Consider the following 22,306-nt stretch of genomic DNA (forward strand, 5'->3'; position numbering starts at 1 on the left):
ACATCATATAGAACTACTCAGACATTCCAAATATCACTTGATTATCAGAGGGGTGAATTATGACATCATATAGAACTACTCAGACATTCCAAATCAGGCTTCATCCATATCATGAAGGTGGATATTGATCCAACCATTTCAAAAGTAATGACTGGGCTGACGGAAACAGGATATGCCTGAACATTTTTATAAATGGTGACAGACGATATGTTAGTTCGTTTGACATGGTGGGTTGTGTCAGTAAAAACGTTTTAGTGAGAAATGGCGATGGAAACTCCTTTATGTACAAATATTCATATAATAACCATCATGTCTTAGTTAACTTGGAGTCACGTGATGATATGTTGTGTGGTCCTCCCTCTAAAACTTGGAAAACCATGTAGTTTATTAGGCTACAGATGAAATAAGTTATGAACTTCACAGGGTAGTGAAACTACATGTAATGAGCTTGATGCTCCATTCCAATACATTTTGAGGGTGACATGATGACCGATGCTTGGTTGCAATTTGACAAATAAAATAATTGCTCTCATCCATAATAATCTCATCAATCGGGTAACAATGTTTATTCAACCAGTGGGAGCGTTGTAAATGCCCCCAGGAAAGTCGAAAGAGGAACTCTTCATTGAGACAATGATAAACAGCAATCTGTGGGAGAGTTGTGGTGGATATTATAAAATAAGGATCTGCTGGAGTCCAAGTCAAACCAAGATTCTTTATTTCTGAGCTCAGAGAGAATAACAGAGTTACACAGCGCAGTGTAGACAGTCTGAATTCCTGAAGCATTGGGTGATGAGCACATATCTTTATAGTTTCCTGTTCCTGGGCTGGACTTTATTCATACAAGGACACAGGTGCAAATTGGTTTGCAACACAGAATTATACTCCCAAGAACAGGAGCTTATAATAGGACAGTTTCACAAGGTTAGTCACATACTCAGTTATGTGGACACACAAACAATTAACATTTTCCATTACAGAGTCTGAACATTTTCATTTCATTAAATCATCAGTGGGCCAACAATGCAAATGTCAACAATGGAACTAATGCATCACATCCAAATATCACTTGATTATCTGTAGTGCTGGAGGAATGACACACCCAGATAAACACACAGAGTTTTAAAAAAGGACAATTTAAAACAAGGAACCTGATCTCCTTTATATTCAAACTGAAAGACTCCATATTCACTTCATGTTTTCTAATAGAAACAAACAAATATATGTTTGAGTATACCCTGTACCATTTAATTTCAAATGGTAAAGACAGGTAAACACATTGTCAGTCAACAATATAAGACAACGGGAGCACTGTGTATGTTCTCCGATGATTTTTAAGTCAATGTGAAGTGAAATATCAACATACACGCTAAGAGAAGTAATTTCTCTCTCCTGTGTGGATTCTCTAATGACGTTTAAGTGACTTATGAGTAATATGTTTTCCCACAGTCTGAGCTTTTCTAAGCATTCTCCTTTGTGTGCAGTCTAATGTGTTCTTTCAGGCTTCCTAAATGGGCAAATGGTTTGCACCCTGGGAGGAGTGGTACGGCTTCTCTCCTGTGTGTATTCTCTCATGTCGTTTCAGGTCCCCCGAATGGTTGAAACACTTTCCACATTGGGAGCAATGGTAAGGCTTCTCTCCCGTGTGTATTCTCTCATGTAGTTTCAGGTGTCCACTCTGGTTGAAAAACTTTCCACATTGGGAGCAGTGGTACGGCTTCTCTCCTGTGTGTATTCTCTCATGTTCTTTCAGCATCCCCGACCGGGTGAAACACTTTCCACATTGGGAGCAGTGGTAAGGCTTCTCTCCTGTGTGTATTCTCTCATGTAGTTTCAGGTCCCCCGAATGGTTGAAACACTTTCCACATTGGGAGCAGTGGTAAGGCTTCTCTCCTGTGTGTATTTTCTCATGTTGTTTCAGGTGTCCACTCTGGTTGAAAAACTTTCCACATTGGGAGCAGTGGTACGGCTTCTCTCCTGTGTGTATTCTCTCGTGTTGTTTCAGCATCCCCGACCGGGTGAAACACTTTCCACATTGGGAGCAGTGGTACGGCTTTTCTCCTGTGTGTATTCTCTCGTGTTGTTTCAGCATCCCCGAATGGTTGAAACACTTTCCACATTGGGAGCAGTGGTAAGGCTTCTCTCCTGTGTGTATTCTCTCATGCCGTTTCAGCACCGCCGAATGGACGAAAGACGTTCCACATTGGGAGCAGTGGTAAGGCTTCTCCCCTGTGTGTATTCTCTTATGTTTTTTCAGTTGTGCTTTCTGTTTAAAACTCTTTTCACACTGGGAGCACTGGTGTCGTCTTGCTGGTTTGGACGTCCCTGGCTCTGGTTCCTCTGAGTCTGGTCTTTCTCCTGCCAAAGATAGTGTTATTTTTAAATAGAGACCCAAATGAAACGACATGATAAAGAAACCTTGCTACGAGGGTAAATCCTAAATCAGATCTCTCAATAACCCGAGGCCAGATTTAACAATCTTAGTGTGATTTTAAAACAAATGTAGAGCTTCCTGGTAATTACTGCTATGTTTACATTACTTATTCATCCTGTTTTACAAGTCAGAACACAAAAACCTGGACAGTTCTAGGACACTGAAGACACAGACGTCGCTGGATTCCAATTGAACAGGTGGTTCTAAATATATAACTTTCATAGCTGTATGATACAGAATGTGACCTACACACTTCCTTAAACATAAAATAACTAAAGAAGTCATTTTGTGTGGAAGTCCAAAACTTGTTTTTACATCACAGATACAAAGCACATCAGTAACATCTCCCCGTTGTTGAAAGGGTTCGACACATTGCTCGACCAATTTCTTATTTATACATTCACAGATTTTCAACATTTTGATTATCGCTGATGTCATATTTTGGGTAAATGTTCCTAAAACTGATAGTAACAACAAAAAACAAAAATATAAACGCAACATGTAAAGTGTTGGATGTTTCATGAGCATCACTGTTGGTCAACATTTATTCTTTGCCAAGATAATCCATCCACCTGACAGGTGTGGCATATCAAGAAGCTGATTGAACAGCTTGCTTATTACACAGGTGCACCTTGTGCTGGGGATAATAAAAGGCTACTCGAAAATGTGCAGTTTGTTCACACAACAATGCCACAGGTCTCTGAGGGAGCGGGCAATTGGCATGCTGATTGCAGGAATGTCCACTGGAGCTGTTAGGAAATGTAATGTACAGTACCAGTCAAAAGGTTGGACTTACCTACTCATTCAAGGGTTTTTCTTTATTTTTACTATTTTCTACATTGTAGAATAATAAAGACATCAAAATGATTAAAAAACACATGGAATCATGTAGTAACCACAAGTGTTAAATCAAAATATATATTTTATTCTTCAAAAGTTGCCACCCTTGCTTTCTCTCAACCAGCTTCACCTGGAATCCTTTTCCAACAGTCTTGTAGGCATTCCCACATATGTTGAGAACTTGTAGGCCGCTTTCCCTTCACCTCTGCGATCCAACTCATCCCAAACCATCTTGATTTGGTTGAGGTCGGGGGATTGTGTAGGCCAGGTCATCTGATGCAGCACTCCATCACTCTTCTACTTAATCAAATAGCTCTTACACAACCTGGAAGTGTGTTGGGTCATTGTCCTGTTGAAAAACAAATGACAGTGGGACTAAGCCCAAACCAGATGGGATGGCATATAGCTGTAGAATGCTGTGGAAGTCATGCTGGTTAAGTGTGACTTGAATAAATAAATCACTGACATTGTCAATAGCAAAGCACCCGCACACCATCACATCTCCTCCTCCATGCTTCACGGTGGGAACCACACATGCGGAGATAAACTGTTCATCTACTCCTCGTCTCACAAAGACATGACGCTCGGATCCAAAAATCTCAAATTTGGACTCATCAGACCCAAGGACAGATATCCACCGGTCTAATGTCCATTGCTCGTGTTTCTTGGCCCAAGCAAGTCTCTTCTTCTTATTGGTGTCCTTTAGTAGTGGTTTCCTTGCAGCAATTCGACCATGAAGGCCTGATTCACGCAGTCTCCTCTGAACCGATGATGTTGAGATGTGTCTCTTGCTTGAACTTTGTGAAGCATTTATTTGGGCTGCAATTTCTAAGGCTGGTAACTCTAATGAACTTATGCATCAGAAGTAACTCTGGATCTTCCATTCTTGTGGTGGTCCTTAAAGTAATGATGGACTGTTGTTTCTCTTTGCTTATTTGAGCTGTTCTTGACATAATATGGACTTTGTCTTTTACCCAATAGGGCTATCTTCTGTATACCACCCCTACCTTGTCACAACACAACTGATTGGCTCAAACACATTAAAACCTGTTATGGCTAGGGATTCCACTAGCGGAACATTTCGACAACATCCGGTAAAATTGCAGAGTGCAAAATATATATTTTTTTATTAGAAATATTTAACTTTCATGCATTCACAAGTGCAATACCACAAATTAAAGCTTAAGACTCCATAATGTTTCATCATTAGATGCTACAGTCCTCCTTTAAGACTCCATAATGTTTCATCATTAGATGCTACAGTCCTCCTTTAAGACTCCATAATGTTTCATCATTAGATGCTACAGGCCTCCTTTAAGACTCCATAATGTTTCATCATTAGATGGTACAGTCCTCCTTTAAGACTCCATAATGTTTCATCATTAGATGCTACAGGCCTCCTTTAAGACTCCATAATGTTTCATCATTAGATGCTACAGTCCTCCTTTAAGACTCCATAATGTTTCATCATTAGATGCTACAGTCCTCCTTTAAGACTCCATAATGTTTCATCATTAGGTGCTACAGTCCTCCTTTAAGACTCCATAATGTTTCATAATTAGATGCTACAGTCCTCCTTTAAGACTACATAATGTTTCATCATTAGGTGCTACAGTCCTCCTTTATTAAGTCTCCATCATGTTTAGAATGTGTCTGGAAGCGCTACTCTATCTATTCTACTCTCATCCTTTCAGTTTTAATAATATTTTAAAAATAATAATGTTATAATAGGTAATAACTAACTTTAATAACTAGGGTTAATACCTGCCTGGCGCACCAACTAAATATTTCTTTAGCCCCCTCTAACAATACCGCTACAGAATTAGCATAGTAGGCCATGTAACTTAACCTGTAGTGACACCCAGCCCGTTAACGGGACAGTTATCATCATCTGACACTAATTAGCATAACGCAACGGACATAAATCTTCCTAGAAAATCTTCCTATTCATGAAAATCAAAAGTGAAATATATTGGAACACAGCTTAGCCTTTTGTTAATCACCCTGTCATCTCAGATTTTCAAAATATGCTTTACAGCCAACGCTAGACAAGCATCTGTGTAAGTTTATCATAGCCGGAAATCAGAAAATCAATCAAATTAAATCGTTTACCTTTGATGAACTTCAAATGTTTTCACTCACGAGACTCCCAGGTAGACAGCCAAAGTTCATTTTTTCATTCATTTTTTCCATTTTTTCCCAAAATATTATTTTTGTAGGCGAAATAGCTCTGTTTGTTCTTCACGTTTGGCTGAGAAATCCGAAATCCGAAAAAATATTCAAAATTAGCTCCATAATATTGACAAAAACATGGCAAACGTTGTTTAGAATTAATCCTCAAGGTGTTTTTCTATCTATTTGATAATATGTCCGTCGGGACAATTCCTTTTTCTCTAGGACCGATTGGAGTAATGGCTACCTCTGCACTTTACGCGAGAATCTCTCTCGGAGCCACCATGTGACCACTTACGCAATGTGCCCCCATATGGCTATTCTTCAACAGAAATGCTTAAAACTACGTCACAATGCTGTAGACACCTTGGGGAATACGTAGAAAGCGTAAGCTCGTTGATGGTACATTCAAAGCCATATAGGGAGTCATTGGAACGCAGCGCTTTCAAAACCTGGGGCACTTCCGGATTGGATTTTCTCAGGCTTTCGCCTGCAACATCAGTTCTGTTATACTCACAGACAATATCTTTACAGTTTTGGAAACGTTAGAGTGTTTTCTATCCAAAGATGTCAATTATATGCATATTCTAGCATCTTCTCCTGACAAAATATCCCGTTTAAAACGGGGACGTTTTTTTCCCAAAAATGAAAATACTGCCCCCTAACACCAAGAGGTTTTAAGGTAATCAGAAATATTTAGAACTAACTTATTCCTTGACACCCATTCTGAAACTAACTGCAGCTCTATGTTAAGGGTTGCAGTCATTTCAGTCGCTGTAGTAGCTGACGTGTACAGTGTTGAGTCATCCGCATACATAGACTCACTGGCTTTACTTAAATGTCATTGGCATGTTGTTGGTAAAGATTGAAAAGAGTAGGTGCCAAACAGCTGCCCTGGGGAATTCCTGATTCTGCCTTGATTTTGTTGTACAGGCTTCCATTAAAGAACACTGTGTTCTGTCAGACAGGTAGCTCTGGGGCGGCAGGTAGCCTAGTGGTTAGAGCGGTAGGCTAGTAACCGAGAGATTGCTGGATCGAATTGTTGACAAGGTAAAACTCTGTCGTTCTGCCCCTGAACAAGGCAGTCCTAGGCCGTCATTGAAAAAAATAATTTGTTCTTAACTGACTTGCCTAGTTAAATACATTTTACATTTAAAAGAAAAACTCTTTATCCACAATATAGCAGGGGGTGTAAAGCCATACGTTTTTTCAGCACCAGACTTTGATCGATAATGTCAAATGCCGAACCGAAGTCTAACAAAACAGCCCCAACAATATTTTTATCATCAATTTCTCTCAGCCAAACAGTCATTTGCAAGTGCTGTGCTTGTTGAATGAACTTCCCTATAAGCTAAAAGTCTATATTTGTTTAATGTAAAACAGCATTGTATCTGGTCAAATATTTTTTTCCAAAAATTGTAAGGGTTGGTAACAGGCTGATTGGTCAGCTATTTAAGCCAGCAAAGGGAGCTTTACTTTTCTTGGGTAGTGGAATGACTTTAGCTTCCCTCCAGGCCTGAGGGCACACACTTTCTAGTAGGCTTAAAATAAAGACAAGGCAAATAGGAATGGCAATATCGGCCGCTATTATCCTCAATTTTCCATCCACGTTGTCAGACACCAGTGACTTGTCATTGTAGATTTTATTTGCGCAAAATTTCATTGAAGATGCTCCAAAGATTTTTACAACCATTTTACTTTTTACTATCATTCTTCATGTCATTTATCTTTGTTTCATTGTGTACTTTCTTCTTTTTATTCAGTTTAGTCAAATGATGTCTCAATTTGCAATAGGTTTTCCAATCAGTTATACAGCCAGACCTATATGCCATCTCTTTTGCCTCCCTCTTCATCATACCATTTTTTAATTCCTCATCAATCCACGTGGATTTAACAGTTTTTACAGTCATTTTCTTAATGGGTGCTGCTTATTAGTAACTGGGATAAGCAATTTCATAAACGTGTCAAGGGCAGCGTCTGGTTGCTCGTCATTACACACCACGGACCAACAAATATTGTTTCCATTGTTGGAATCGGCCAAACTTGGAACATGGAGACATTAAAGAAGTGATAGGAAGTGAAAGAGACTGGGTGTTATGTCAGAAGTTAATGGTTCTCTGAAGAAAGACAGGTGGCTTCGGAATGTGTTGGGTGGACGAGAGGAGAGCAAAGTGTGAAACAGGGGAGACGAACATCTGTGGATTAGATGAAGGAGGGGTTGAGGTCAGGACAGATTCTCATCAGGGAGATAAAGGTCTGGTATCCTGTTACTCTCTTCCTGTGGAACCATAAGATGTAAGGATTGGAGAGAAGGAGTGTCTTAAGTGCGACATATATCTGGATGGAACAAACGTTGGGTTGTCTGAATTACAGATGTACAGAACCTTTGGGAATAATTCAACTTGGTTAAAGCTTCTCTAGTGTCCGTGAGTTATTTACTGTGAAAAAAAACAACATAATAACATCAACAACATAGGAATCACCACAAACAATTGTATGACCTCTTATAAAGAACATTAGGCCCAGCCTATTGGACTTTGGTTGTCCTAGATATGACTACTATATTGTGATCACAACAGCCGATGAATTTGGATACTGCTTTCAAACACATTTCTGCAGCAATAGTAAAGATATGATCAAAATATGTTGATGATTCAATTTCTGTACTGTTTGTAACTACCCTGGTAGGTTGATTGATAAACTGAACCAAGTTTATGGAATGTTTTTGTAAAACAAGCACCTTACATTAGGTCATCTTGAAACTTTCCCTCTAAAGCTAACTTTCATCAAGGTTTTATATGGTCTATCGGTTTCTCTCTTTTCATTGGCCGAATCCTTTTTCAGTGTTATGATATTCATTACATCCATATACACTACTCTATCTTCCTGTCAACTAACAGAACTCTGCTGGTTGTCCTGGTAACAGATACCAGTGGGCAGATCTATTTATTTGTTCAAACTGAACTACAGCACTTACTTTGATGTGTCAAATCTGATCCTTTCTTCTCTTCTCCTCCTCTCACAGTTCCACTCAGCCCTGTTGTTTTCCTGCAGTCCACCAGCAGCACAGACAACCTCTTCATACCCAGCAGTAAGGTGTTTCCGGGAGAGGCATGACACGGGGACTCCGGGAGAGAGGAAGGGCTAGCGTTGTCCTGGTAACCATAAAGAGGAGACACAGACACATACCATTATGGATGCTGATGTCACTGTTGTCATAAACTGCTTTACAGAAACACAGCCCAGACCCAGATAGAGCAAGCTGTATGCTAGACCAGACCAAGCTGTACCATCTGGTGTTCTGATCTGGAGAGACTCTTCTCTGCCTCGTCAGCATCAGGATGTTGAGTCTCCCCAGAGGATCCACGATAGTCATGTCTCTCTCCTGTGTTAACGAGAACATCAAACAGATGGTGAACTTATTACCATCATCAATTATTACTGTCTATTACAGTCATAGGGTCTTATCAGAGGCATTAATATCTCTAAATTAATTGGGTGCCTTTTGTGTCCCTTTGATATTTTAAGTATAAATTATGCTCCATTATTACATTTTAAAAGCCTGTTATATATAATTAAATCTAATTTAAAAGTCCCAAAAATATATGTAGCAATGGCAGATTGACCCTTTAACAATTTATATAGTACTGAACATCACATTGAAGTGAAGAACTTAAGTAGAATGCCCCTTAAAACCACACATTAGTTCAACAACTGCATAGTTTGTGCCCCTGTTTTTAAGACAATACTCACTGGTGTTAATGAGATATTCTGTCTCCTCCTCTTTCACTCCCAAAACGTCTTCCTCCTTCACCTTTACTGAGATATAAGCTTTTAGAGAGGAAGAGGATGCTTTCTCTTCTTTCCCTATAACAGCCTCCTCTTCCTCCTCTTCCATTCTGAAAGGTTCTTTCTCTCCTTTCACTGTAATATCCTCCTCTTCATCTTTCACGACAATGTTCAGCGCCAGAGCTTCTTTCTCCGTACAGCAGACATCCACTTCTTTAGCAGGGGGTGAGTAGTTTAATGAGCTCATGGTCAGGGATGTTAGCTAGCTAGTTAGCATTAGCGAATAGCCTAGTGCTAGGCTCAGTATCAATCTTTAACAAATTTGCAAATTGAACAAGCAAATTAGGTTCAAGTTAACGTCAACTGAAATGTGTTTTAAACACTGCGATTAGCTAATGCACATTAACATGGTCTAAAACGTCAATCTGTAAGTTTTATGTTGTCTAGCAAGCTATCGAGGTGGTTGAAAGAGTTGGCGCCTTGTTGTTCTTGAAGAAGCGTCCCGTCCAGTCCATTATACGTCACGCAAGAAGCATCACCTGAAAGACGCTCGTCGCCATCTGCTGGCTGGAGTGGGTAACGCAGTTTGGAAACAATAGTTACAACACTTTTTGTATTGGAAAGAACGTCATAATTATTTAACAATTAGCTGATATATTTTCTCTTTCGTCATACAACTACTACTTTCCTGTACACAGACGTAAAAGCGTAATATGAATATGTAGATGATGAATAAATACTTCTATGAATAGGTAGTGTGTTAATACACATTTTCTCTGTTAATTTTTTACACAAATTATCAATGAACCTACTAGGTACCTCCCCAAAGCCTTAAACACGGGCACCCTCATAGATATCATCCTAACCAACTTGCCCTCTAAATACACCTCTGCTGTTATCAACCAAGATCTCAGCGATCACTGCCTCATTGCCTGCATCCGCAATGGGTCAGCGGTCACTCATCACTGTCAAACGCTCCCTGAAACACTTCAGCGAGCAGGCCTTTCTAATCGACCTGGCCGGGATATCCCGGAAGGACATTGATCTCATCCCGTCAGTAGAGGATGCCTGGGTATTTTTTTTTAAATGCCTTTCTAACCATCTTAAATAAGCATGCCCCATTCAAGAAATTTAGAACCAGGAACAGATATAGCCCTTGGTTCTCCCCAGACCTGACTGCCCTTAACCAACACAAAAACATCCTATGGCGTTCTGCATTAGCATCGAACAGCCCCCGTGATATGCAGCTGTTCAGGGAAGCTAGAAACCATTATACACAGGCAGTTAGAAAAGCCAAGGTTAGCTTTTTCAAGCAGAAATTGGCTTCCTGCAACACTAACTCAAAAAAGTTCTGGAACACTGTAAAGTCCATGGAGAATAAGAACACCTCCTCCCTGCTGCCCACTGCACTGAAGATAGGAAACACTGTCACCACTGATAAATCCACCATAATTGAGAATTTCAATAAGCATTTTTCGATGCTGGCCATGCTTTCCACCTGGCTACTCCTACCCCTGTCAACAGCACTGCACCCCCCACAGCAACTCGCCCAAGCCTTCCCCATTTCTCTTTCTCCCAAATCCAGTCAGCTGATGTTCTGACAGAGCGGCAAAATCTGGACCCCTACAAATCAACCCGGGCTAGACAATCTGGACCCTTTCTTTCTAAAATTATCTGCCGAAATTGTTGCCACCCCTATTACTAGCCTGTTCAACCTCTCTTTCGTGTCGTCTGACATTCCCAAAGATTGGAAAGTAGCTGCGGTCATCCCCCTCTTCAAAGGGGGGGACACTCTTGACCCAAACTGCTACAGACCTATATCTATCCTACCTTGCCTTTCTAAGGTCTTTGAAAGCAAAGTCAACCAACAGATTACCGACCATTTCGAATCTCACCATACCTTCTCTGCTATGCAATCTGGTTTCAGAGCTGGTCATGGGTGCACCTCAGCCACGCTCAAGATCCTAAACGATATCTTAACCGCCATCGATAAGAAACATTACTGTGCAGCCGTATTCATTGATCTGGCCAAGGCTTTCAACTCTGTCAATCACCACATCCTCATCGGCAGACTCAACAGCCTTGGTTTCTCAAATGATTGCCTCGCCTGGTTCACCAACTAATTCTCTGATAGAGTTCAATGTGTAAAATCGGAGGGTCTGCTGTCCGGACCTCTGGCAGTCTCTATGGGGGTGCCACAGGGTTCAATTGTTGGACCGACTCTCTTCTCTGTATACATCAATGATGTCGCTCTTGCTGCTGGTGAGTCTCTGATCCACCTCTACGCATACAACATCATTCTGTATACTTCTGGCCCTTCTTAGGACACTGTGTTAACAACCCTCCAGGCAAGTTTCAATGCCATACAACTCTCCTTCCGTGGCCTCCAATTGCTCTTAAATACAAGTAAAACTAAATGCATGCTCTTCAACCGATCGCTGCCTGCACCTGCCCGCCTGTCCAACATCACTACTCTGGACGGCTCTGACTTAGAATACGTGGACAATTACAAATACCTAGGTGTCTGGTTAGACTGTAAACTCTCCCTCCAGACCCACATCAAACATCTCCAATCCAGAGTTAAATCTAGAATTGGCTTCCTATTTCGCAACAAAGCATCCTTCACTCATGCTGCCAAACATACCCTTGTAAAACTGACCATCCTACCAATCCTCGACTTCGGTGATGTCATTTACAAAATAGCCTCCAATACCCTACTCAACTAATTGGATGCAGTCTATCACAGTGCAATCCGTTTTGTCACCAAAGCCCCATATACTACCCACCATTGCGACCTGTACGCTCTCGTTGGCTGGCCCTCGCTTCATACTCGTCGCCAAACCCACTGGCTCCATGTCATCTACAAGACCCTGCTAGGTAAAGTCCCCCCTTATCTCAGCTCGCTGGTCACCATAGCATCACCCAACTGTAGCATGCCCTCCAGCAGGTATATCTCTCTGGTCACCCCCAAAACCAATTCTTTCTTTGGCTGCCTCTCCTTCCAATTCTCTGCTACCAATGACTGGAACGAACTACAAAAATCTCTGAAACTGGAAACACTTATCTCCCTCACTAGCTTTAAGCACCAACTGTCAGAGCAGCTCACAGATTACTGCACCTGTACATAGCCCACCTATAATTTAAGCCCAAACAACTACCTCTTTCCCTACTGTATTTATTTTATTTATTTTGCTCCTTTGCACCCCATTATTTTTATTTCTACTTTGCACATTCTTCCACTGCAAATCTACCATTCCAGTGTTTTACTTGCTATATTGTATTTACTTCGCCACCATGGCCTTTTTTTTGCCTTCACCTCCCTTATCTCACCTCATTTGCTCACATCGTATATAGACTTGTTTATACTGTATTATTGACTGTATGTTTGTTTTACTCCATGTGTAACTCTGTCGTTGTATGTGTCGAACTGCTTTGCTTTATCTTGGCCAGGTCACAATTGTAAATGAGAACTTGTTCTCAACTTGCCTACCTGGTTAAATAAAGGTGTTCTCAACTTGCCTACCTGGTTAAATAAAGGTGTTCTCAACTTGCCTACCTGGTTAAATAAAGGTGTTCTCAACTTGCCTACCTGGTTAAATAAAGGTGAAATAAATAAATTTTAAAAAAGTGTATCTATGATAAAAATGACAGATTTCTACATGCTTTGTAAGTAGGAAACACTGGCGATTTGGCAGGCTATCAAATACTTGTTCTCCCCACTGTATAGCCATATTATAAAGTATGAAAAGGCTTGTTCGTTCACATGTCATGAATTCACTATGACATGATATTTGTATACGTTTTTTTTAAAACTTTTATTATGTAATAGATCATGTGGGTTGAAAAGTGTTTTATTTGAAAAGTATGAAAATCTAATTAAATATTATTATTCACGTGCCGAATACAACCGGTGTAGACCTTAGTGAAATGCTTACCTACAAGCCCTTCACCAACAATGCAGTTAAGAAAAATACTTGTAAAGTACAAAAAAGTCCCTCTGACACCGCCTGGTATAGAAGTCCTGAGTGGCAGGAAGCTTGGCCCTAGTGATGTACTGGGCCGTACGCACTGCCCTCTGTAGTGCCTTGCGGTCAGAGGCCGAGCAGTTGCCAAACCAGGCAGTGATGCAATCAGTCAGGATGCTCTCGATGGTGCAGCTGTAGAACGTTTTGAGGATCTGAGGACCCATGACAAATCTTTTCAGTATCCTGAGGGGGAATAGGTTTTGTCATGCCCTCTTCACGACTGTCTTGGTGTGCTTGGACCATGATAGTTTGTTGGTGATGCGGACACCAAGGAACTTGAAACTCTCAACCTGCTCCACTACAGCTCTGTCAATGAGAATGGGGCGTGCTTGGTCCTCCTTTTCCTGTAGTCCACAATCATCTCCTTTATCTTGATCACATTGAGGGAATGGTTGCTGTCCTGGCACCACACGACCAGGTCTCTGACCTCCTCCCTGTAGGCTTTGTTGTTGTTGTCAGTGATCAGGCCTGATGACACTGTTCAATGATGGCGTTGGAGTCGTGTCTGGCCATGCAGTCATGAGTGAACAGGGAGTACAGGAAGGGGCTGAGCATGCACCCCTGAGGGGCTCCCCGTGATGAGGATCAGCGTGGCAGATGTGTTGTTACTTACTCTTACCACCTGGGGATCAAGAAGTCCAGGATCCAGTTGCAGAGGGAGATGTTTAGTCCCAGGTTCCTAAGCTTAAAGATGAGCTTTGAGGGCACTATGGTGTTGAAAGCGGAGCTGTAGTCAATGAATAGCATTCTCACTTTTTTTCATCTAGGCAAGTCAGTTAAAGAACAAATTCTTATTTACAATGACAGCCTATGAAAGTTTTTCAGATCTTACAGTTGTCTGCGCCAGACCCTAGCGTGAGAGAAAAGAGCGCTTCCCCTTAGTTAAATGGGGGCTATACATTTTCAAAATTAACAGCTACATTTTAACACACGTTATAATTCAACATTTTTTTTTACTATTTCTTCCAGATATAGGTGTCCTGTTAGCCCTGAACATTATCCGTTTCCAATTCCCCATCGCAAAGTCTTTTCCGCGCTCCGTCGAAGCTCTGTCCACTTTCCATCCAGGGAAAGATCCGCCTTCGACTTTGTTGTTCCTGGGTATGTCTCAACGATAACCGCGGCCATCGCCGTAATTGTTCCCGATTTTCGAAAAGACTGTCCAGCTTATTCATCAGTGTTCCGAAAATATGGTAATCGCGCCATTTAAAACTGAACATTATTTGAAAAAAATGTACATCCTTGCATGCTTTGGAAGATACATATGAACTGACCGTTTTCGAAGCATTTGCACTATCAAATTGTTCACATGCTAAAATTGTCACTCTGGAGTGCGGGGTATACGCCATTGAAGCGATTCTTAGGGCCATTAGATCACTTCGGCCACAGACCTGTTCTTCCAACGCATATCCGGGCAGCCTTGAAGCACTCAGGGCGCGTTCCATTTGACACAGCGCTAGTCTTATTTTAAGCCATTCTCTCATCCTTAGCGCTGGAGAAAAACTCTCGGGTTCTGCCCGATAAAAGGGTTGGGACACGCTGTCTGTGAATATCTTAACCGTAGATTCCTCCGGGCTGAATATGTAAGACATATGACCCTCGCTTGTACACAAAAATCCTTTAAAACATTCGGGAGCCTCACGCAAAACATCATCCAGGCTTTTGTCGTTGGATTCATGACATGAGCTGCAAAGCACTCCGATAATTGCCCTTGTAGACATATTTTAGATGTTTAATATTCAGGTCTTTATTTAAAAAATTGCTTGTTCTGGACATTTATAAGGCATATGCCACAGCCCAGGACATTCCTGCTTCATCAGATAACAAACATAAGGGCGATAAAACTGGGGGGTGGGGGGGTCATACCCTGTCCAAAAGTTCAAACACAACCCCCCCAGTTCAACCAGGCCCCTAGACATCAATCACCAGGACTACTTCAAAGGATGACATATAGCTATGAAATAACACACACCCCCTAACACGTGACCACTGGAACAGGGGGGACGGGGCGGGGGCACATATTCGGACATGCACAGGTCATCATGACGCAAGGTCATCAATCAATCACTTTGCCGCGTGCCGTCTACTTTAATCTCTCTCTCTGCTCAACAACACTGACTGTGAATCAATCTGGTTGATTCTTTGCTCAACAACACTGACTGTGAATCAATCTGGTTGATTCTCTGGTTGATTCTCTGCTCAACAACACTGACTGTGAATCAATCTGGTTGATTCTCTGGTCAACAACACTGACTGTGAATCAATCTAGTTGATTCTCTGGTTGATTCTCTGCTCAACAACACTGACTGTGAATCAATCTGGTTGATTCTCTGCTCAACAACACTGATCGCGTCAAACTTTGCTGTGTGTCCAGGCTGTCACTTCTGTCATCAGCTACTAACACCAGTGCTGCACCTTTGTCCTTGTCCCTGGATGACGGCTTCCTGCTCCCTCTTCCATAGTGAGAACACTGATGGCTCAACATGGTTTTCTGAGAGACTGGATGAAGGCATCCTGCTCCCTCTTCCATAGTGGGAACACTGCTGGCTCAACATGGGCTTCCTGGTTATGAAAGAAAGTGTGATGGTCAATGGTAGCCACTCTCATTGTTTGAAGCAGTTGTAGTCTTTGTTGGCATGTATCCAGACCCCAGAATGGTAGTAGAAAGGAGCCTGTTCCCCACATTGCTTCCTCACAATCATTGGCTGCCTCGACCACTCCCCCACCTGACCACAGGACCAGTATTGCTGACTGATCTTCATTCCTACCGCCTTCATCACCACCCCTGAAGTCTCTTCACTGTCTGATCTTCATTCCTACAGCCTTCATCACCACCCCTGGAGTCTCTTCACTGAGTAAGTGAAGATAGTATAAGAAACCTGTCCCATTCTACTTGTCTATTATCTTTGTTTAGAAATAGTCATTTGTGTGACCTACTGATTTTCCCTACAATTTATTTTTAAGGATTTAGAAATATAGAAATGGTAGAACCGGAAACTAATATAAAAGGTGTGTACAGCAGTAGTTATATAGGATGATACTGGGCGGAGGCCGGCTAGAGGTGACTATTTAACAGTCTGATGACCTGGAGATAGACCACACATTAAGTATTGTGGTGGCAGCATCATGTTATGGGTATGCTTGTCACTGGCAGTGACTGGGGAGTTTATCAGGATCAAAATAAATATGAAAGGAGCAAAGTGTAGACTTTGTATAGGCACTGTACAGCCTTAATTGTGGAGTGACCCCATAAAATGGGATATCAGCCAACTCAGTGACAACCACAGAACACAACTATGTATAATTTACACAAATATGAGTCTCTTAGCTCTTTTTGCAGGACTTTGACTGTGATACATCACCCTCCATAACCAACCTATTGTGTGTATTGAACATTCATATTGGACAGCCTTACCTATAGAGTAGCACCACCACCCATCAGCCCATTCTCTTCTTGATGTCAAAGCTGCATTGTATTGTTGCTATAGGAGTTTATGATTAATAATCCTATTTACTTCAAGCCCCACTAAGATGTCACCATACTATTCATTTAAAGCCCCTCTGTCAGATATACATCATCAGAGTGGGAAACCAACTGACATGGAAACAATGGAGCAAATGTATCACTATCAGAGGGGTGTATTATGACATCAGATAGAACTACTCAGACATTCCAAATATCACTTGATTATCGAGGGGTGTATTATGACATCATATAGAACTACTCAGACATTCCAAATCAGGCTTCATCCACATCATGAAGGTGGATATTGATCCAACCATTTCAAAAGTAATGACCGGGCTGACGGAAACAGGATATGCCTGAATATTTTTATAAATGCTGACAGACGATATGTTAGTTTGTCTGACATGGTTGGGTCTTTTTGTGCCAGTATAAACGTTTTAGTGAGAAATGGCGATGGAAACTCCTTTATGTACAAATATTTATATATCAATGATGACTAATTATGTATACATTTCAATCAGGACTGACTAATCAGAATACTAGCGTGTTACTGTATATGTACTAACCCGAATACTATTATGTTACTGTATATGTACTAATCAGAATACTATTCTGTATATGTATGAGTTTTCTTTCTTGATCCCAGTACTGAAAATAATGTGTGTGTGAATGTGGTCAAGAGTTTAGAACAATGACGGTCTGTTCCTTGGTACAAATGAATGAACTATATCTCCAAACTGACTAGAATGCTTATCTACACTAGCTGACCTTGGCTCAAGGCCTTGGCTCAAGGCGAGGAGGGAAGGCTTGAGAACTATAGAGCCTTTCTACCAGTGTCAAGAAGAGACGGAACATTTAGAAAACGCTGACGTCATTTTCCGTTTATAACCTGTGGTAAAATGTGTACTCAGTACTCTCTTGAATAAACTCTGCAGTCTGATTTTAAGACTGGGCTCTGTCTATCATTATAGAATAAGGGAATTACAATTCCTTATGAATTGACAGAGTGTTTCATTTTAATTGGGTATTAAAACAGAGAGCAATTTAATTCCTTCAACAAATAACCATCATATCTGAGTTAACTTGGAGTCACGTGATGATATGTTGTGTGGTCCTCCCTCTAAAACTTGGAAAACCATGTCGTTTATTAGGCTACAGATGAAATAAGTTATGAACTTCACAGGGTGGTGAAACTACATGTGATGAGCTTGATGCTCAATTCCAATACATTTTGAGGGTCTTAATCTGGTGACATGATGACCGATGCTTGGTTGCCATTTGACAAATAAAATAATTGCTCTCACCCATAATAATCTCATCAATCGGGTAACAACGTTTATTCAACCAGTGGGAGGTTTGTAATTGCCCCCAGGAAAGTCGAAAGAGGAACTCTTCATTGAGACAATGATAAACAGCAATCTGTGGGAGAGTTGTGGTGGATATTATAAAATAAGGATCTGCTGGAGTCCAAGTCAAACCAAGATTCTTTATTTCTGAGGTCAAATCAAATGACATTTTATTTGTCACATACACATGGTTAGCAGATGTTAGTGCGAGTGTAGCGAAATGCTTGTGCTTCTAGTTCCGACAATGCAGTAATAACCAACAAGTAATCTAGCTAACAATTCCAAAACTACTACCTTATAGACACAAGTGTAAGGGGATATGTACATAAAGATATATGAATGAGTGATGGTACAGAGCAGCATAGGCAAGATACAGTAGATGGTATTGAGTGCAGTATATACATATGAGATGAGTATGTAAACAAAGTGGCATAGTTAGTGGCTAGTGATACATGTATTACATAAAGATGCAGTAGATGATATAGAGTACAGTATATACGTATGCATATGAGATGAATAATGTAGGGTATGTAAACCTTATATTAGGTAGCCTTGTTTAAAGTGGCTAGTGATATATTTTACATCATTTCCCATCAATTCCCATTATTAAAGTGGCTGGAGTTGAGTCAGTGTGTTGGCAGCAGCCACTCAATGTTAGTGGTGGCTGTTTAACAGTCTGATGGCCTTGAGATAGAAGCTGTTTTTCAGTCTCTCGGTCCCAGCTTTGATGCACCTGTACTGACCTCGCCTTCTGGATGATAGCGGGGTGAACAGGCAGTGGCTCGGGTGGTTGTTGTCCTTGATGATCTTTATGGCCTTCCTGTGACATCGGGTGGTGTAGGTGTCTTGGAGGGCAGGTAGTTTGCCCCCGGTGATGCGTTGTGCAGACCTCACTACCCTCTGGAGAGCCTAACGGTTGTGGGCGGAGCAGTTGCCGTACCAGGCGGTGATACAGCCCGACAGGATGCTCTCGATTGTGCATCTGTAGAAGTTTGTGAGTGCTTTTGGTGACAGGCCGAATTTCTTCAGCCTCCTGAGGTTGAAGAGGCGCTGCTGGGTGGACCAATTCAGTTTGTCTGTGATGTGTATGCCGAGGAACATAAAACTTACTACCCTCTCCAATACTGTTCCATCGATGTGGATAGGGGGGTGTTCCCCCTGCTGTTTCCTGAAGTCCACAATCATGTCCTTAGTTTTGTAGGTCAAATATATGTTTGAGTATACCCTGTACCATTTAATTTCATATGGTAAAGACAGGTAAACACATTGTCGGTCAACAATATAAGACAATGGGAGCACTGTGTATGTTCTCTGATGAATTTTAAGCCAATGTGATGTGAAATATCAATATACACGCTAAGATAAGTAATTTCTCTCTCCTGTGTGGATTCTCTAATGACGTTTAAATGACTGTTATGAGTAATATGTTTTCCCACAGTCTGAGCTTTTCTAAGCCTTCTCCTCTGTGTGTAGTCTAATGTGTTCTTTCAGGCTTCCTAAATGGGCAAAAGCTTTGCACCCTGGGAGGAGTGGTAAGGCTTCTGCCCTGTGTGTATTCTCTCATGTCGTTTCAGCGTCCCTGAATTGTTGAAACACTTTCCACACTGGGAGCAGTGGTAAGGCTTTTCCCCCGTGTGTATTCTCTCATGTTGTTTCAGGTATCCTATCTGGCTGAAAAACTTTCCACATTGGGAGCAGTGGTAAGGCTTCTCTCCTGTGTGTATTCTCTCATGCCGTTTCAGCTTTCCTGAATGGCTGAAACGCTTTCCACACTGGGAGCAGTGGTAAGGCTTCTCTCCCGTGTGTATTCTCTCGTGTTGTTTCAGGTCCCCCGGCTGGTTGAAACACTTTCCACATTGGGAGCAGTGGTAAGGCTTCTCTCCTGTGTGTATTCTCTCATGCCGTTTCAGCTTCCCTGAATGGTTGAAACGCTTTCCACACTGGGAGCAGTGGTAAGGCTTTTCCCCCGTGTGTATTCTCTCGTGTTGGTTCAGGAATGCTTTCCGGCTGAAACTCTTTCCACATTGGGAGCAGTGGTAAGGCTTCTCTCCTGTGTGTATTCTCTCGTGTTGTTTCAGCTCCACCGAACGGACGAAACACTTTCCACAATGGGAGCAGTGGTAAGGCTTCTCTCCTGTGTGTATTCTCTCATGTAGTTTCAGGTGTCCTCTCTGGTTGAAACCCTTTCCACACTGGTAGCAGTGGTAAGGCTTCTCCCCTGTGTGTATTCTCTCATGCTGTTTCAGCACCTCCAAATGGACGAAACACTTTCCACAATGGGAGCAGTGGTAAGGCTTCTCTCCTGTGTGTATTCTCTCATGTAGTTTCAGCTCCCCCGACTGGTTGAAACACTTTCCACATTGGGAGCAGTGGTAAGGCTTCTCTCCCGTGTGTATTCTCTCATGAGCTTTCAGGTTTGCTTTCCGGTTGAAACTCTTTCCACACTGGGAGCAGTGGTAAGGCTTCTCTCCTGTGTGTATTCTCTCATGTTGTTTCAGGTTTACTCTCTGGTTGAAACACTTTCCACATTGGGAGCAGTGGTAAGGCTTCTCTCCTGTGTGTATTCTCTCATGTTGTTTCAGCTCCCCCGACTGGTTGAAACACTTTCCGCATTGGGAGCAGTGGTAAGGCTTCTCTCCTGTGTGTATTCTCTCATGAGCTTTCAGGTGTGCTTTCTGGTGAAAACTCTTTCCACACTGGGAGCAGTGGTGTCGTCTTGCTAGTTTGGACGTCCCTGGCTCTGGTTCCTCCGAGTCTGGCCTTTCTCCTGCCAAAGACAGTGTTATTTTTAAATAGAGACCCGAATGAAACCACATGATAAAACAACCTTGCTACGAGGGTAAATCCTAAATCAGATCTCTCAATAACCCGAGGCCAGTTTTAAAAATCTTAGTGTGATTTTAAAACAAATGTAGAGCTTCCTGGTAATTACTGCTATGTTTACATTACTTATTTTATTCATCCTGTTTTACAAGTCAGAACACAAAAACCTAGACAGTTCTAGAACACCGAAGACACAGACGTCGCTGGATTCCAATTGAACAGGTGGTTCTAAATATATAACATGCATAGCTGTATGATACAGAATGTGACCTACACACTTCCTTAAACATAAAATAACTAAAGAAGTCATTTTGTGTGGAAGTCCAAAACTTGTTTTTACGTCGAAGATACAAAGAACATCAGTAACATCTCCCCGTTGTTGAAAGGGTTCGACACATTGCTCGACCAATTTCTTATTTATACATTCACAGATTTTCAACATTTTGATTATCGCTGATGTCATATTTTGGGTAAATGTTCCTAAAACTGATAGTAACAACAAAAAACAAAAATATAAACGCAACATGTAAAGTGTTGGATGTTTCATGAGCATCACTGTTAGTCAACATTTATTCTTTGCCAAGATAATCCATCCACCTGACAGGTGTGGCATATCAAGAAGCTGATTGAACAGCTTGCTTATTACACAGGTGCACCTTGTGCTGGGGATAATAAAAGGCTACTCGAAAATGTGCAGTTTGTTCACACAACAATGCCACAGGTCTCTGAGGGAGCGGGCAATTGGCATGCTGATTGCAGGAATGTCCACTGGAGCTGTTAGGAAATGTAATGTACAGTACCAGTCAAAAGGTTGGACTTACCTACTCATTCAAGGGTTTTTCTTTATTTTTACTATTTTCTACATTGTAGAATAATAAAGACATCAAAATGATTAAAAAACACATGGAATCATGTAGTAACCACAAGTGTTAAATCAAAATATAGATTTTATTCTTCAAAAGTTGCCACCCTTGCTTTCTCTCAACCAGCTTCACCTGGAATCCTTTTCCAACAGTCTTGTAGGCATTCCCACATATGTTGAGAACTTGTAGGCCGCTTTCCCTTCACCTCTGCGATCCAACTCATCCCAAACCATCTTGATTTGGTTGAGGTCGGGGGATTGTGTAGGCCAGGTCATCTGATGCAGCACTCCATCACTCTTCTACTTAATCAAATAGCTCTTACACAACCTGGAAGTGTGTTGGGTCATTGTCCTGTTGAAAAACAAATGACAGTGGGACTAAGCCCAAACCAGATGGGATGGCATATAGCTGTAGAATGCTGTGGAAGCCATGCTGGTTAAGTGTGACTTGAATAAATAAATCACTGACATTGTCAATAGCAAAGCACCCGCACACCATCACATCTCCTCCTCCATGCTTCACGGTGGGAACCACACATGCGGAGATAA

General features: G+C 41.5%; 1 protein-coding gene across 1 annotated transcript; it reads right to left on the minus strand.

The window, feature by feature from the left end:
• Positions 1-701: 701 nt before the first annotated feature.
• LOC118940073 (zinc finger protein 345-like) lies at positions 702-21,027 on the minus strand. The gene is made up of 4 exons (XM_036948299.1): positions 19,596-21,027; positions 8,737-8,790; positions 8,424-8,601; positions 702-2,358 (listed from the first exon to the last, which is right to left on the minus strand). The coding sequence occupies exons 1-4, from the start codon at positions 20,886-20,888 to the stop codon at positions 1,508-1,510; spliced, it is 2,376 nt and encodes a 791-aa protein (XP_036804194.1). The 5' UTR covers positions 20,889-21,027; the 3' UTR covers positions 702-1,507.
• Between the last annotated feature and the right edge of the window lie 1,279 nt (positions 21,028-22,306).

This window comes from Oncorhynchus mykiss, chromosome 17, assembly GCF_013265735.2.
Source record: "Oncorhynchus mykiss isolate Arlee chromosome 17, USDA_OmykA_1.1, whole genome shotgun sequence".
Classification (NCBI taxonomy): Eukaryota; Metazoa; Chordata; class Actinopteri; order Salmoniformes; family Salmonidae; genus Oncorhynchus; species Oncorhynchus mykiss.

Excerpts from the sequence above, each read along its gene's own strand:
- LOC118940073 (XM_036948299.1), bottom strand. The coding sequence starts at position 20,888 with ATGTGGTTTCATTCGGGTCTCTATTTAAAAATAACACTGTCTTTGGCA. Across the intron at positions 8,791-19,595 it reads AGAAGCCTTACCACTCCTCC|CATCCTGATGCTGACGAGGC; the intron begins CAGGGTGCAAAG and ends GGGGAGACTCAA. Across the intron at positions 2,359-8,423 it reads ATCAGATTTGACACATCAAA|GAGAAAGACCAGACTCAGAG; the intron begins GTAAGTGCTGTA and ends TATCTTTGGCAG.